At 37.9% G+C, this 18903-nt stretch overlaps 1 protein-coding gene across 1 annotated transcript in view; it reads right to left on the reverse strand.

Annotated features, from left to right (window-relative positions):
* The window catches only part of epha6 (eph receptor A6), a 754868-nt gene that overhangs the window by 78791 nt on the left and 657174 nt on the right, over positions 1-18903 (reverse strand). Inside the window, exons 9-10 of the mRNA XM_063050836.1 lie at positions 10640-10710; positions 2553-2678 (exon numbers count right to left, since the gene is read on the reverse strand). Of these exons, the coding sequence (XP_062906906.1) occupies positions 2553-2678; positions 10640-10710 (197 nt within the window). The remainder of the gene's footprint in view (positions 1-2552; positions 2679-10639; positions 10711-18903) is intronic.

Consider the following 18903-nt stretch of genomic DNA (forward strand, 5'->3'; position numbering starts at 1 on the left):
AGACAACAGCTAACATGAATTTGTTTGGCTGGTTAACTGTATTGTTATTTGGCATTATTCCAGATATTAAATGATTTTGTAAAAATGTTTGTAATTAACATTAATATAGCAAATTCAAATACTACTAATTAGAATGCAATATCTATGGTTACTATTGACAAGTTATGAAGATCGCAGTTCATTTTCATATCCACTATTGGAAATCCTGTTTTTCAGTGAAACATATCGGGGGTTCTGGTTTCATTGCTTTCTGGTCTCGACGAGATTTTGTATAATTTGTGCTTTGCGCACTGCAAGTTTGTATAAGGCTGCAGAGGGTTGTAGACTTCGCCAGATCTATTCTGGGCACAACATTCCCAATTACAGTGGACATCTTTAAGAGACAGTGCATTAAGAAGGTGGCATCCATCAGCATGGACCTTCACCTTCCATGCCCTCTTCTCACTCCTACATCAGGTAGGAGGCACAGGAACCTGAAGGTCCACACTCATTGATTCAGAAACAGCTTTTTCCCCTTCACCTTCAGATTTCTGAATGGTTTATGAGCTAATGAACACTACCTCAGTATTCCTTTATTTTTGATTTATTTATTTATTTTGTAATTTATAGTAATGTTATGTCTTTGCATTGTATTGCTACCACAAATTAAGTCATTTCACTATATGGCAGTGATAATAAATCTGATTCTGATTTTGTATAATTAAAATAGTTCCAGAAACACACTGTTACAGATATTTCATTCAGACTTTTGCATCATTTGCAGAAGAATGCATTATGTTCTGTACTGATCATTGCAGTACATCCCAATTGATCACTCAGAAAATAAAGGTAATATCCATTCATGAGTGAGAACCTCTTAGGATTTTTATCTATCTCCACAGCAAAAGGAGTGGATTTCTCAACACATTTACAGATGGCAAAGAGTTATGAAAATCAGCAGTGAAAGTTTTATACTTTTAGACTTGAAGAATATTTTCACAGATGCATACAAAATAATATTAAGAATCAAAATGCCAAATTTGGATTCCATTTCTTAAAATTGTATTCATTCATGGATGGCTCTGAGAAAAAAAAGATTCTTGTACCATATGATCATGGATTGTAGCTGGGAGAGATTATATGTGGATAAACACTGGCAAGACAAAAAAATGTTGAAGTGCAAGTGAGTAAATTGGAGAACAAAATTATTGAACTATTTGGGGAAATATAAATGGATTAAAATAAAGTAATAGTATCGGTTTTCTAAAATCTTGAAGTTATCCATTCATTTATCATTGACAGATAGCAAAATCTCTTGCTATCCACAATATATTTGCTGGTGATATATCTTGTGGAGAATATTCTTAAGGTGACTTGATACAATCCAATAATGTCGTAAATCAATCAGCAAACCTCATGCAATTTCTAAACAACTGAAAAATGCTTTGATTGATTTGAAGCATGGAGGTCACTCAATATTTTACTTAATTGTTTATATACAGCACATAGTGATCTTTTTGAAATTTATTTTTGAGATCTTGTGGGAGCAGATCCACTATCACAAGGCGATGGAAGAATATTAAAGGGAAATAATATAGAAGAGCATTGTTGTGGCTTGTAGGGGAGGGATGATGGTTTATAGGCTGAATGCTTTTCAAATGAGTTGCCACAAGTAGGATGGACTGTATGTCTCCTGATGTGCTGCAAGAATTGAGGATTTTGTCATATTTTGCCTTTTTAGAGCAATGGGTAAAAAACATGTAAACTATCTAGTCCATGTAATAGTGTTATGTACATTTAAGTAGATCAATTAGATTGCAGCTTGACTTTTAAATAAAAAGCAAAACCCAAGTCCAATCCAAATCCAAATAGAAAAGCCAAGATCTTTAAGACGGTGTCTGGAAATTGAGAAGTAAAAAATAATTACATTGTTGAAACGTAGAATCAAGAATTAACATGCCAAATTAAAGATATGTAAATTATAAGCAAAGGAGTGGACTTTTCATTCCAACATCAAGGAATTCTGCAAATCAGTTAGCTAAGAAGACCATTGAATTGTTTCTTGAGATTCAGAGAAGAAATTGAAGGACAGGATTGGACAACAGATAGAGTAAAAGAGAAGTTTTGTTATGTTCATAAAGTTTTATGTTCTCGTTGCTTGGTACATTTTATTAATAGGGCTGTTTAGGGATGGCTCTTGATCAGAATTTCTCAATTAACAAAAATTAGATAATCAAATGCTGTGAAATCATAGTCAGATATGCTGAAGTGCTTCTCTGAAATTCTCTCCTATACTAACAGAAATGCTAACCACATTGCAAATACTGTACGCTAATGCATTCATCAATACAGCAGAGGTAGTAATTTCTGATGAGCATTTTAATAGTTTAAACTTATTTCCCAGTGCTCATTCAGACCCTGTTTTATTAAGCTAATATTTCTGAACATGGCTTATAGGAGTGACTTGCAGATCAAGTTCCTTGGACAGCTCAATCTTCTAAGTGAATACACGAGACCAAAACATTCTTTTATCTGCAAGAGGAATGATTCAAATGAATTTTCTAATTTTTTACCTGCTCCAATCACTCTCTCTATGCGAATTCTGGAGGGGTCAATTTCTTTTGCAAATTCATGCACTGCTTGAGATGGGTCTTCGTAAGTATCAGGATCAATGTATGTTCTTATCCCTGGGACTCTGACTGTAAAGAATTAAAACACAATTTTACATTGGTGAGAATAAAGTAAACACGGCATGACAAAGAAATCCTCCTTTGATGTACTGGTTGATTTTGGTCACAATGTATCGGCTTTTCACTAAATATTTTATCAGCACATTCAAATATTTTGGAAGTTACTTGAAATTTATGCTGTTAAATCATGTACATAATGAGAATTTGTGAAAAGCTTCTTGCTTCTCCATGTGGAGATGAAAGGCTCAGCAACTTCTGAATTATCATGGAAACAGCTGTTTGGTGAATATAAATACACAGGCAATGAATGATGCACAGTGGAGTAATGAACAAGACAGCTTCTTCTCTTTACATTATTCTTCTATTGTGTTCATAATTCTGGCTACTATGATGGAGAATAATATATTCATGTCAAGAATATGAAATAACAACCACAGCACTTTAGTGTTAGACCTTTATATGTTTTCAGAACATTGAGTGATCTATATCCCTTTGTAATTTCCATGGGAGTTCTCTAGGTTGTTTATTGAAATATCAGTCGATTGTCTGGAGTAATAGCAGAGACAGACATGACTATTTATCTTGTTCAGAGGGCATATCAGCTGAATCCCACAAAAAGAGGAGAAACCCATAAATGAAACTTCCACTTAGTTGGGATTTATATTATTAAAAAAGACTCAAGCAGACAACTATTATTTTACAGCAAGAATTCTGTTCTTCAAAGTTGCACTAAAAATGTCACAAATGTTAAATGTCCTATTTTGCATTAAATTCTATCACAAAAAAATAATATAATGCAGCTTACATGCTGGACGAGAAATCTGCTCCGGCTAGCGCTTGGTATCAAACCTCTTTCAACTCTGGTTCCTCACGAAGTTGAGATAACATAGTAGAAATTCCATAAAGTAGGCTCACAATATAAATCTATCTATTATTCAATTATTGAGAAACTAATTACAAAGAAAAAAACTCAGTTTATTCAAAAATGTATATTACATTACACTTGGTTTTCTTTCTAGCAGACTTTCCTCTCATTCATAGAATCTGTTTCTTGTTTCTGCACTAGCTCTAAAATGGCTTAAGTTCAGTTGGCAGACTTCCTAACACAGCTACTTGAAGACTGTAGTAAGTAAAAACCCTGGTCTCTAGATGAAGCCCACAAATGGAACAGAGAAGAAAAGACATGGTGGTCTCTTGGCCTTTGCATAACCTTTGCGTCTTCCTCATTCGTGCAGGAATTCCAAACTTCCTATCACAGATGGTGCATAAATGCTGGTATGGAACAAATATTTCCCAAAGAGTTCTCCGAAGAGTGTGTTCTGTGTTTGTCAGAATTTGAAAGGAAATGCCAACTGTAATAATTCAAGATTTTGATGGAGCAGGAACTCAACATGCGTGTTAATGATAAAATGACAAAATATCAGTGGTAGAAGTTTCAAGAGTAATTTAGTGTGATTCAGAACTGGATTTTACCCATAAGTGGATAAAGAATCTGTGTTAGCAAAGAGAGCAGCCATGGGTGATGAGGTAATTGACGACATGAAAATAAGGGAAAACAAGAAGACCAAATCTGCACAGCTAACTGTAACTGGATGTAAATGAAAGGTGCCAAAAGGTGACAAATGGCAGGAGACCGAAGAAGAGTACAAAAACCTGCATGCAAAATGAAAATTGACAAAAAGCATTTCTGGACGTTTGCTTGGAAAATGAGGATGATTAGAAGAAATATGGGACCCTTGTAAAGATGATCTTACCAGCAAATACACAGAAACATCTTGCATGTTTAGTAATTAGTTTTCATCAGTATTACAATACTGGCCCAGAATTTTTGGAAAAAGGTTAATAATTCCTACTACAATGGACAACATACACCTGCATTTCTGCAAAAATGCAAAAGCCCCAAAGTTACTGACAGGTACTTACGTGGTGGTGATAAGCCACTTTCATGATATGCTGTGGTTCTTCTGGTGAAGGGTACTCCCTCAGTGTCCCAGGTAGTGAGCTCTGGGATTCTGCCAGTGCCTATGAAGCATTGATGATATATTTCAAAGGCAGGAAAATGTGTAGCGTGGAGTGTTCATATATGCTGCTGCTTTTGCCTGCCTTGCTGGCTGAGATCACAGGTTTGAGTGTTGGGATACATTTAGCAACCTGAGTGTGATGATGAGAAGGCTTTAGGCTGTCAGAAATTAGGTTAGTTGGATACCCAGTGTTTGACCTGCTCTTGTATCTAAGGTATTTGTGTGGCTGGTCCAGCTGAGTTTCTGGTCAATGGTGACTCTCATGATAAATGTGGTGGGAGACACAACAAAGGTAACATTGCTAAATATTGATAGTAGGTTGTCCATAAATTGTAATGTGCTGAAAATATGTTACACTGTGGAGTACATTAGTGAGATTTCAGTCATGGCCTGCTTGCTGCTGTAGGTTTTGGATTGCCTGAGACTCAGGGAACAAAGGAAACAAAATGATAAGAATGGGTTCAAGGAATCAGGTTGGACAGACAGTGAAGTGGTGGGTGTCAGCCTTTGGGGGAATTGGTAATATAAGTAGATGTAAATCAGGTCCTTGGGGGGAGGAGAAGGTTTGGATGGCAATAACTGAAGGATCACTGAGCAAGGACAATTGACGACTTGGAGATTGGTATGATTGGGAATTGGAACCGTCAGGGGTTAGAGGGATTGGGAACCATTAATGATTGAATTATTGGGACTAATTGGAATTGGATGCTGGGGAATATCTGAGAACCTGTGGTTGTGTATATCACTTATTAGAGAATAGGGAGAATTAAAGCCAGGAGGATTAGGACCGTGTGGGATCAGGACATACAGAGATCTGAGACCACTGGGGATCAGAAGGTTCAGACTATCAAGGATTAAAGATCAGGATCTTTAGGGATTGAAAAAATTGACAGATATAAGGGTCAGCTCAGTTGAGGATCAATGTTTGATCCATTATGGATTGGGACCATTTTTTAAATGGTGATCTTTAGATCTAGATGTCCACAAGAGGAATCATCGACTCTGTATCATCCTGTCAGGGCTCCTCAGGACCTTATGCTTCTATCAATTCCTTTTTTGCCCTTCTACACTCTTGTGAATGCAAGTCTAGCCTTTCCAATCTTTCATCATTAAACAACCCAACTATTTCAGATAAACATCTCTGAGCTGTTTATAAAGTATTGATATCCCCCTTCAATAAGGAGCAGGTCGTCAACACTGAAGCATAGCTTTCTGTTATAAACAATAACATTTTATTAACTCTCTACTAATTATTTGTAGTAACTGAAAAATAATCTTGTTCAAATCTTGTACTTGACCTTCTTTAGGCTACATGCTTTTAGAGTAAATGAGACAGAGTACTACAGCACTGAAACAAGCCTTTGACCCATCTAGTCCACACTAAGCTGTTATTCTGCCTCGTCCCGTCAACCCATACCTGGACCATAGCTTTCCATGTTCCTACCATCAATGCACTTATCCAAACTTCTCTTAAATGTTGTAATCAAACTTGCATCCACTACTTCTGCTGGTAGCTCGTCCCACACTCTCACCACCTCTGAGTAAAGAAAATAGCCTTCCTCACTGTCCACTGCAAATTTGCTGATCCATTTTACCACATTGTCATCCAAGTCATTAATGTAGATTTCAAACAACAATGGATCTGGCACCAATCCCTGAGGCACACCACTAGTCACAGGTCAGAGATGCAACCATCTACTACCACTTTCTGGCTTCTTCCGCGAAGCCAAGGTTGAATCCAGTTTACTATCTCATCCTAAATGCCAAGCGACTGAACTTTCTGGACCAGCCTCCCATGTGGGGCCTTACCAGGTGTCAAGGTTTTCTCAGCTGCTTTGTAGATGGCATTAGTTCTGCTACTTCCCTCACTACCCCGTGCCCTCACTGAAATTGTTGGTGCCAGCTTCCTTCTGAAGGTTGTACCAATGGAATTCATAAACTAAGTTCTGATCTTCCTTGAAGCACTGACTGCAAGTTCTGTACCACTGAATTAGGGACAAATACTCATCAAAAAAAAATTAACTTTAGTAGGGAAAAAAACAGCACTTAAAAAGTATCAACTGCACAGGATCAGATAGCTTCCATCACAGGATTTTAAATTGAGTAGTTGAGAACATTATGTCTACCTAAATTTAGTGGCATTCTTTTAGATTGAAAAAAAATTGCCTTTTGGACAAAATAAAAAAAAAACTTCTTTCAATATAACTCAACTTATTCAAAATAAGGCAAAATCCTGAGAACTCTGTATGATATCAGTAAGAGATAGGCAATCAAAAAGCAGTTAATGTGTTTTCTTAGTGCAGAAGTGGCAAAATTGCTGTTTACCATTGTCACCAGCAAGAACCTCATTGAACTGTTTATAGAATTAGCCAACTGAATGCCTGAACATAATGAGGTCTGTTGGTAATAATAAAGAATAATAATCCATTTTTTATCACCTTGCAATATGTCAAACTTCTAAGAAACAGAAAACAAAATTGTAAAGCCTACTCTGTAATTACAGTACGGATTTATGAAAGTATAATTTAGAATAGTAAATAATTCATTAATATCACAAAACTTTTGCAGGTTCTGGTATTCTTTAGAACATTATTCTATATGGCATTAATAAAGTGATTTGATCATTGATTTTTTTTAGTGAACAGTCTAAGATTGAGTTAAAATTTCTTGGATCTGATAAAGAAAAGAGGATGCTAAGGTTTAGGTTTGTTTTATTTGATCTAATGGTTTTTTGCATGTCATCTGCATAAGCATGAAAAAGGGCTTTTATTTAATATTAAAATTCAATATTTTCCAAAGGATTAACCTGATCCGAGACAATGGTGTATCTCAATGTTTACGCAGGCAAAGCTAGAATGAAAGATGCAAACTTTATGTTAACTTTAGGTTGGAGAGAGAAGCAGGTTGGGTGTTTTTATGGTCAGGCTTATGACTCCCTACACTGTGCTCTCCAACTTGCTGAACATCTCCAAGAATTTCTGATTTCAACCTAAAATAATAGAATTGCCAAAATGCTGCTGCCAAAAGTGGTATTTGTTCAAATATGGAATTGTTGCCAATTTTGAAGAATAGATCTGGATTCATTTGGATGAATATGGATTTTTCAAAAGACAAATACCTTTGTATATATAAAAAATAAACCTGTTAATATATTATTGGTATTCTTTCTCTCTGTTTTTATTTCTATCAATGGTAACTTCTGTTATGCACAAAATATTTTAATTTTAAGTTTAATAAACCATATTTTGTGATTTGTTTCAGAACTGGACCATTACCAGTATTTAATCAATACCGAGAGAATTTATATCTTGCTGGAATTTGGCAATATCCTCTTTGAAAACTATAAAACACATATATTACAAGCGGCAGAGATATCTCTATCAGATTCGTATTTGATTCAGAACCCTCCTGAAATCTCTAGCATTGAGAGGCTGAAATATTTTTAATTACAGTTGACTTTCTCTGTTTCCAGTTCATTCACTCAGGAAATTAATTTGAAGAACTGAATCATTAGCACTAAATTCTGTGAACATAACATGTAAATTCAGGGAATTATGTTCCCAGTGCAAAGATTTGTTTCGATGACATATTAATCCAGGCACAGCCTTGATTACATAGAGTGGATTTTCAATTGCTCCATGTTAATTATTTGTGAAGAACAACATATCAATAGCAATTGAAACTGAACTTTCTTAAGCCATTATACTGATGTAACAGTCATCAGGCTGTTCCTGCAATTGCTGATAAACTAATAGGGAGTCAACAGGTATCCATAGAAGTCACCTGAAAGTACAGTACACCAACAGTCAGTCCATTCAATCAGCCGAGTAGTCAATGCTCCTGCAAAAACAATAACCCTATGTACACACTCACTATCATATCCTCCACTTGTCTTTTCATCACCAAACTAACTGATTAATATGGAGCGTCAACATAACTTTTCCCTAAATTTGATTTTCCACCAATTCACCACATTTCAAATTTAATTTCAATAAGTGCAATTATGCCTAATGTACTTCTGGTCCTGATTTTAATATCAATTTTTCTCAGGGACTACGCCAGACACAGGGAATGAGTGGAGACATCTAAAAGTGAATGGGAAAATATTCCATGCTAAATCATCGTCGTCATCATCGTCATCATCATCATCATGGTAACTAATTATTCAATCATTTTCTATAAATAAATACAGGCCTAAATATGACAGAGCGCCATAGGAAGTCATTCCTGCCTGTGGCCATCAAACTTTACAACTCCTCCCTTGGAGGGTCAGACACCCTGAGCCGATAGGCTGGTCCTGGACTTATTTCATAATTTACTGGCGTAATTTACATATTACTATTTAACTATTTATTACTATTTTTCTATTACTATTCTATTACTATTTATTATTTCCATGACTATTTACTAATAGTAATATTACTATTACTACTTCTATTACTATTTATTATTTATGGTGCAACTGTAATGAAAACCAATTTCCCCCGGGATCAATAAAGTATGACTATGACTATGACTATGACTATGACATGATGAAAATCCCGGTCATAAAAGGTTTTGGAAAACATACGTCTATATTCACCCATACCTCCCCTCTTACAAACACATGGCTTCACATGGACCTGTAATACAGCATAGTGGCATTGAAGAGGTGTTTGCATGTTCCCTTTGTGACCCAGTAGGTTTCTCCCGGGTGCCTTGGTTTCTTCCCAAATCCCACTTGGCTACTGTGAATTGTTATGAGTGTAGATAGCTGCTATGAGAATAGAGCTGGAGGGCTTGATGGATATGTGGGTGAGGACAGGTTATTGGAGAGAATGGGATTATTGGGAATAGTCTAAGAGTTGACATAGACTTGATGGGACAAACAGCCCATTTATATCAAGAAATAGGAGAAAAGTCCTCCAGCTATCATCCTATGTTAGTCACTTACCATTTTGTATCTAAATGAAGCTTCAGCACTTTTATAAAATGCAACTAAATACAAAATTAGGAAAGTAAGTACTTCAAATTTAGGAAGAATATACTTCCTCTGGCTCTGAATGATAAACTCTGGGACACTTTCATTTATTTAGCATTTGATGGCTTTGTTTCAGATTCTATGAGAACATGTTTATGGCTTCACTGGAAATATTAAACAAAGGTCACCTTCACCAACATTATAATGTGAGATACTGGGAGATCTGCAATCATTTATTTTGAGAATAATGTTAGTTGCTTGGTCACCGCAAGCACGTCTTCTGTTTACTGGTTCCACCATAAATACAGGCCAGGCAGAGTAATATTTACTGGTGTATCTGCCACCCAGGCCTGTTGCTAAACTCTGTGATTCCCAGAATATGCTGTGACTCCCACCCCAGCCTGCCATGGGTTGGAGTCTTCACTGCGCTGAATTCTCAATCTGGACATTAGAATAAAGATTAGATTCAGTTTCTGTTAATATCCTACGTAGTGTTAATATTCTACAATATTTCTAATATAGTTTACTTATGTTTAAATTTTTAAATGTTCTTAATTATATAACTGTCTTTAAGTGTTGTTGACTTTCAAAAATGTTGTTATAAAGCTTCACGTGGGCAGGAATTGAGATCCCAGTTGGGGGCTCTGAGGGTTAGGTCTTCAGAGGTGTGCTGGCAGGACCATGGCCTAGTTGTTGTTGATGCCTTGCTATTCCTTGTCTGTTAACTATGGGTCTGCGATGCCCTGGACAATAGAACCAATACATTCTTGTATGTAAATTGTGGTGAGAATAGTTGGGGAGTGGACTGAATGGAGCATGGTGTGAGCTGTTAGGTTTGGGCAGTCTTGTGTTGCATCCTGTGTAATCACATGGAAGATAGGGATTTTAAATAGATTTGGAGATTATGAATGTTAAAATGAATCAGAAAACGTGTCAAAACTCAGACCGCAATTTCATTTTGTCCCAGTGCTTAGCTAGATTCAACTTACTGTGACCATTTTGAAAATGTGTTCTCCTCTTTTCATCAGATTTCATTTTTGCCTTAATATACCAGCGACACCTTAACAAACATAAGAAAAGGAAAACAATGAAATATGTACCAAACTGCCTTTGAACTTCAAATAATACATATCAACCTCAATGTATTTATCAACGCAACTCAGGTATTAAATTAGGCAACATGTTAGAAGTGTCTGTCGGACAACAGACTTGCAGTTAGATCTGTGGGAAGAATAAGGGATGGATTGCTTTCTTTGCAAGAGGCTTGTTCAATAGAAATGCTCCAAAGCATATAAAATCTAACACCAATGACTGATGTTGTTTAATAATGTCTAGCATGCTACACAAGAGGCACTAATGCACAATATAGATTACTCTCAGCAGAGGACATTATCTCGACAAGCAGGCCTTTGTTTATTGTGCATGTGAGTTACAATCACCCAGTTGTGAAGCATCATTCTAGATAATGGTAATGTAATTACCAATTAATCAGTACTTTGACATCTAAACATTAATGAGTAATGTGGTTTTATGGAGAGCTTAAAATATCTTTCTCTGTACTTTTGGGTCCATTACAAGCCAGAGGCATTCTGCTATTTCTGTTTCTCCCATATTCTATTATGGGATCTACAGAAAAGTAAAGTATAACCAATGGATCATTGGAGAATAGAAACAATAAATTTATGCTCACTGAAGTTTCTGGTGGTTGGTTATTAAGTACAAACAGAGAACTGAAACCAATGCAATGCTATTGTTTTGAAGAGAGAGAAGGTAATCAAAATGAGCAATTATAAGTCAAAATACTTGTTCTCTAGTGTCTTTAGCGAGTCAAAAATATCTCAATGCATTTCACACAATAATTACACATGTTCCACAATAATAATTTATTTATTGCAGAAATGTAGCAAGCATCAAACAAGTTCCTTACATGCCCCAACTGAACAGACAAGGAGGACTTTAGTTGGAGCCCAGTAAACCAATGCAAAATCTCTGCAAATGCTGTACTGAAACCAATGTACAGCATTCTACTTTCTGACACGTTCTCTATTTATTCAGATAAGGGCTATGGGCTTTGATGGCATATTTATTGCCAACACCTAACTACCCGGAGAAGGTGGTGAGCCCCAGTCTTAGCTTTTGCATTACATTTAAAGGAGGTGCTCTTGTAGAGTAGGGAGTTCCAAGATGAGGTTCAAAGTGACATTGCAAACATCTTGGGTGTGACAGAGGAGCTTGAAGCTGGTGGTGCCTGTAACCCATTCTTAAGGCTGTAAGTTCAAGTGATCTTCACAAAGAAGGGCTGGTGAGTAGCTGTGGCAAACCGTACGAGAGTACGCACTGTGCTAGAGACAAAGTGAGTGAACCTCTGGATGATATCTGAGCTTCTGGGGAACTTTTGGGACTGTATTCATCCAGGGGTGCATAGAGTATCTAGAGACGGGTAGCACCTTTGGTGAAGGGACTTGTCGAGTCCATTCTGGGGCAGTACATCTACCTCTGGTCCCCACCAGACACTCAGCTCTCACCTGTGGCTCCAAGTAGCTGCTTGCATGCGACAGTAGCCATACTCTGGTACACTGCTTCTATGTACGGGCTACACTAGGCGAGGGCAGCCCATATCCTGGTGAGATCGTGTCATACCAGACCTAGCGTGCAAAGTCAGCTACGGTGGACAAGACGGATGAGATCCAGTGGCCAGGAGGGCAGTACCATAATGCTCTGTGGAGAGCTAAGGGCACGACAAGGCACAGAAGAAGTCACAGTCATCCACTGCAACCAGGGAGGACCGCAGTTTGTAACATTTGTTCGTACCACTGGACCCAGACTTCTGACATTGAGCGAGTGGAACTGCCCCATTGCAACAGATTTTCCGCTTTAAAAATTCTCATACTCATGTTTCCTGTCATCGTTGGACGCGATGGACGATCGCCATGTTCATCCGAGCAAGGGCAGAATTTTCACTCACACTCTTGGCATACCAAGTAGATCTTTGAGTAGTTAAAGCAAGTCTGTTGCTACTGAATATTTGATCCAGTAGCCATAAGATTTAGTGACCAGAACAGATTGTTTTCTGGCCAAGGATGACCTAGAGAATGTTGAAGGTGGGGATTCTACAATATCACAGAATCAAGCCAAAGTAGTTAGCCTTTCTCTTGCTGGAGATGGTTCATGCCTGGCACCTATGTAGCATAAATGTTTGTTTTATTGTCAGCCTGAATCCAGATGTTATTATGTGCTGTCACAATTTGCATCATTGTCAGTTTCTTGTACGATGCCAATAATCTCCCAAATAACAGATTGTAATCCACTGGCTAAGATTTTGAAAAATTCCTATCAAATACTTACTGTGGTACGTTAACATTAACAGGCATGGGCTAATATTTAAAATACAAATTACTCTCTAAGCTGTTAGAAACAATTAATTATGTGAATGTCTTCATATAGATTCATATTCTACATAGAAATGTGGAGTCCATTTGTAAATAAACTTATATGTGTTGTTAGAATTGTGATTTATTTGTAAATTGCAACCATGACACAAGTTATAATGATCCCATTTCTTTTGAATAAAATTCACTGTAAAACCAAATAACAAATTCTTACATAGGTCCACAGTACAAGGCATCACAAAGATTCTCTCTTTCTCTGTCTCTTGTGTCTCTTTCTCTCTCTCTCTCTCGTGTGTGTGTGTCTCTCTCTCTCACGCTCCCCACCCCCCACACACACACACACACCCACCCACACACAGAACACAGAAGGAATTGGGTACCTCTAAGTAATCTTTAAAGAACTTAGTGTCAGCATTAGGCTTTCAAGATTATTTGCAGTTAGATAAAAAACAATTAGATGCGGAGGAAAAGCGCCCCCCCCCCCCATCTCGCTGCTCAGACAGGGCTCCAAACAAAGGATAACCCATGTTGCATCAGAACTGTAATTTTCCATTTTCCACACCAGCTCATGTATGGGTTCTCTGAACAAAATTAACTATTATATCTAAATTGAGTAGAATATGTGAATCACTGGACCAGAGGTTGAGGTTAATAAGACATTACTAAGATTAGAAACAGCAAATGTCCTTCCTAATCAGTGCAACCATACCTTCATCCTAATCCACACGGATCCTTGATTTTGCATCAGTACACTCATTTAGGAGTTGTTCAACCCTCTGTTGTTGAATGTTCATTTAGCAGCAGAAAGGATTTTCCACCCATGTGTTTAAAGGATAGTTTCATTACCCGTTGGGTTAATTTCTTTTAGTTGTTGATAAACTTAGGCATGTTTTTCTAGGTCCTAAATTGCAGGCAATGAGTTGTCAGACTTTCTGATGATTTTGAAGATTCTGCATTGATGCAAAGGCAGGTACATATTAAGAAGCATTCTCCTTGGAGTACAAGCCTGATAGTGTAAACAGAAGGCATACTGTGCAAGACAGGCTGCTGAAATAGTGGAATCAGAGGGGAAGAGTGAACATCAGAATTACACAGGGAGTTCAGGAAGCAAATCTTCCTCATCCTAAGCAAGGTACAATGTATAAGATATCCACTCTACAATGAGGACACCGCCACAGAAATCCCCACCTACCGCAAATTTAGAACATAGTGAGCCCAATTTGTTCATGTTTTTTGGTGAATAAACTGTCATGCAACTGGCCACTTGTAGGCTGGAGTAGTAGCATGGTACCTTCTGAACTTGGAGCATGTTATGTTTTCCTAATGTTATTCCCATGTTTTCCTCTTTGAATAACATTGATTATAAATGCCAATGTCAAAGGCAACAGAAGAAGGTAGTCTAAGAATTTCTTTAACACTTTTGCCATTAATGTTGAACTTCAGAATCTTCAGGGACTGCCAAAGACAGCTAGTTAGTTCCCCACAGAAAGGAAAAAAAACAGACAACTTCCTTCAATTCCTTTTATAACACACCATCTATTGCCTGACTACAAATGAGCACCAGCAGGGGACTGGAAACAAATTGTGCATTTTCCAGAAGCGTGAAAAGGAGAAAAGGATAGAGGAAGGAAATGCAAGGTTGTACTTTTGCCAATTAAAATTAAAATTATATCATGTCAGGAGATAGCTGAACAAAACAAATTAAATGAAAACAATTTTTTGAAAAATAGGGCTTTTAACATTAACCTAGTCTTGCTATCATGAGACATGTTCCTCAGGTATTTTGTTTCTCATTGAGGCAACCTTGGTTAATTTGTTTTTATATCAGGGAAACTTCTGTTTTTTTCAAGTTCAGATTCAAGTTTAATTGTCATTTGACCATACACATGAATAAAATCAAACAAAACAGCATTCCTCTGGGGCCAAGGGGCAAAACACAGTACCAATAGTAGCACACACCACAATGCACATAAACCACACATGATTACAATAGCAGAAAAAGTACCATTACAGAATAATAATATAACCAAAGTCCCTGAGCGTCATGGCCTGTGAATTGGTGGAGCATGGATGTTATCCTGGAACCACATTTCTCCAAGAACTAGCACGCAGCCATTCCCCATCATGCTCCAGTGCAATTCAGCTTGTCTTCCACAGAGTGAGCGCCGATGGGAGGGGGCCAGCCCTGAACCCAGCACGGCTGACCACTGCACCACATCGCCTCCGGCATCTAACTCTCCTGGGCGGCCACAGCAGGCGATCCCCCGGTGTGAGGGCCTGGTCAATGCAGCAACTGAGGCCATGCAGCTTCCTTGCCGTTGGTCTCACCAGTGAACTAGTGAACTGGACTTGCAGTATTCTCCATTATCAATGTCCAGCAGGGTCTTGTGATCACGGGACAAATGTCCAGGACAATCATTTGCCCCATTTGTTGGACTGTATACTGCCTCCATGCACTGCCTCTGATACCTTCTCTCTGGGTGGCTGCAGCAGGCAGCAATACAGTACACTATAAGTCCACCTCCACTGCTACTGAGCAACTTGCTGATGGCATAAACCTGCAGTACTTGATGTTCTTAATGTCCAGCAGTGTCAACAATTACGAACAATTACATCTTTGTTTGGATCCAGAGAGGCCACTGTGACCGAGCATGCCTCCATCTTATTGGAAATTCTTGTCCTATTTCTTTTGAAGTTATGCTTGGATGTAGAAACCTCAAAGCCCGATCAACAAGGCCATTCCATGAGCCTAATAGCCTGGAAGGTGGAGGTCACAGGCAAGCCAGACGTATTGGAATTTATCAGAGGAGCCATTAGTCTGGGACCATGGGATCATACTTACATAAAGGCAAGGGGAACGGAGCCCAAGAATAAAAGCTCTGCCCCTGTCCCACACGAGATTGCCTTGCTCTGCTCAGGCAATGGAATGCAGCCAGAATCTTTCAGATTTGCAAAGTTCACTACAACACAGGCTATCCAGTTTCCCATTGAGCTATTTCTCATTTAATTCACTTTTATATCTGCCTGACTTTTTCCTAAAAAACAACATATAAAAAATACCTGCAGAGGTGCTTTTGAAGCAGCTTTTCTTTTACTGTATGGGATGAGAGCATTTCTGACAGGCCAATAAAACAAAGTCTGATGGGGCACCATTTTGGACCACTCTAGTTCTTCTGGTGAAGGTGCTTCCACAGTGTTGTTTAGGAAGGAGTTCCTGGATTTACACAATGAAGGAATGGTGATACAGTATATCTCCAAGGTCTATGTAACTTAGAATGGAACCTGCAGGAACTGGTGTCTCTTCTTTCTGCTCCTCCCTTGCAAGTCTTGGCGGTTAAGGTCATGGGTTCGAGAGGTGCTATCAGAATAGCCTAATCAACAACCAGACCACTCTTGGAAATTAACGTTCTTATCTTTAACCTCCAAGTGGAATGTTCACTAGTCACCTTTCTCTTGTGTAGTCACTCAGATCAGAAATAGACTGGATAGGGCATTATAACTACAAACCTATGCCCTATTAGTCAATGGTGAAAACAATCACTTTGAGTACTTTTAAATCATATGCATGTGACAGATTCAATCAAGCAGTTATAAATATTACACATTGGCTGTTTATTTTCATATAAAAATATCACAACTCAAACGGATAGTTTCCAAGCATGCTGGCATCTCATTCCCACAAATGTAAAATTAAAATATGAACCATAAGAAATACAATCTATGATCATTAAATATTAACATAGTTCAGAAATGATTAATCTTTCAAAATTCGTTCAGTTTGGGAAATGTTTCTTTCACTTGGAAAAGTACACATCACTCCAGGTTTTCTAAAGGATGAGAGCCCTATGTCTGTTGTTAGGAAATTACCATAGTCTGCAGTTAGGGTACAGTGAATGAACGTCTTGAAAATGGTCACAAACACAGTTTAGAGAGAACCAACATGGACTTATAAAGAGATTTTACGTCTGATGGAATAGGCTGAAATTTTTGAAGAGACATCTAATATAGTGGTCAGAGAATATGTTGAAGTCTTTCATAAAAGAATTTTGCCTCAGATGGCATTGAAGGCAATTTATTGACACAGTTAGAAAGTCGCAGAGAATGAGGTGGAGAACTGGGATTCTGAGGAAGTATTATTACTCATATTGTACAAATTACAGTGTCCCACAAAAATCACAGTATTTAAATGAATGGGACAAGGATCCCTCCGTCCGAATTGACAGAAGACACGAAAACAGGTAGCATAGCAAGTAGATAAGATACATTTTAAATAGATTAGTAAAATCCTAGCCAAGCACAAAGTCATTCACAATAGTCCTAAAACTGGTTAGAAAAATAGAAGCTCTTAAGTTAAAAATATGTGAAGATCAGTGTGAAGATTATGAAAATATCTTGGTCAGATACAAGATAATCATAAAGGCGAAGGAATATTGTTTTTTTAATATTAAAATAGAATACAAATTGATAAGTGACAGGAATAGCTAAATAATTCCAAGTTGGACAATAGATCCCAAGTTGTATCCAAAGTGGCTTGGGGGATAGGAGACAGAGGGTGGGAATGGTGGAGAGTTGTTTTAGTGACTGAAAATCTATGACCAGTGGTATAGTACAGGGATCTGTGTTGGGACTCCAGTTATTTGTGATATATGTTAACAACTTGAACGTGAAAGCATGAGGAACGATTGGTAAACATAAAATACTCTGCAGATGCTGGGGTCAAAGCAACACTCACAACATGCTGGAGGAACTCAGCAGGTTGGGCAGCATCCGTGGAAACAATCAGTCAATGTTTCGGGCCGGAACCCTTCGTCAGGTTCTGGCCCGAAACGTTGACTGATCGTTTCCACAGATGCTGCCCGACCTGCTGAGTTCCTCCGGCATGTTAGGAATGATTGGTAAGTTTGCAGATGGCATGATAACTGGTGGCAACGTGGATGGTGAGGAAGATTGTCTAAAGCAGGATATGGATTGGATAGAAAGTTGGACATAACCTTGGGGCACCTATTCTCAGTGGCCTCTTTTTTTAGGTATACCTGTATATCTGCTCATTAATGCAAAAATCTAATCAGCCAACCAGCGGCAGCAGCTCAATGCATCCAGACATAGTCAAGAGGTTCATTTGTTGTTCAGACCAAACATCAGAATGGGGAAGAAATTGATTGTGGAATGCTTATTGGTGCCAGAAAAGATGGTTTATTTCAGAAACTGCAGATCTCCTAGGATTTTCACAACAGCCTGTAAAGTTTACAGAGAATGGTGCAAAACACACACAAAAAAAACAGTGAGTGGCAGTTCTGTGAGTGAAAATGTCTTGTTAATGAGAGAGGTCAGATGAGAATGGCCAAACTGGTTTAAGCTGTCAGGAAGGTGTCAGTAACTCAGACAACCATGTGTTACAACAGTGGGGTGCAAAAGAGTATCTCTGAATGCACATCACGTTGAACCCTGAGGTGGATGGGCTACGGCAGCAGAGGACCACAGCTATACACTCAGTGGCCACTTTATTAGGTACCTTCTCTATCTAATAAAATGGCCACTGAGTGTAAACTGGGACAGCATAGCCTTGTTCTTATTGATGAAGTCTTATTTTCAAAATAAACTCAGCAAATTAGTACTCATGATTTCTTAAAATATCATCAAAGTAGCAACAGTCTCAACTATATATTTCACCTCTTAAGAATATACATTCTTAATATATAAAAAATGAAAAACATTAGAAGTAATATCAAAATAGACAAGGCACTTCTTAAAAATGGAGTAGATTTTGATTGTGTGGTTGTGTAAATTATTGACATGACTCATTGTTTAATATCACTTCTCAATTTCCAATGGTATCAGTAACTAATCAATATTGAGAAATTTAA

The sequence above is a fragment of the Mobula hypostoma genome, chromosome 6, assembly GCF_963921235.1.
Source record: "Mobula hypostoma chromosome 6, sMobHyp1.1, whole genome shotgun sequence".
Classification (NCBI taxonomy): Eukaryota; Metazoa; Chordata; class Chondrichthyes; order Myliobatiformes; family Myliobatidae; genus Mobula; species Mobula hypostoma.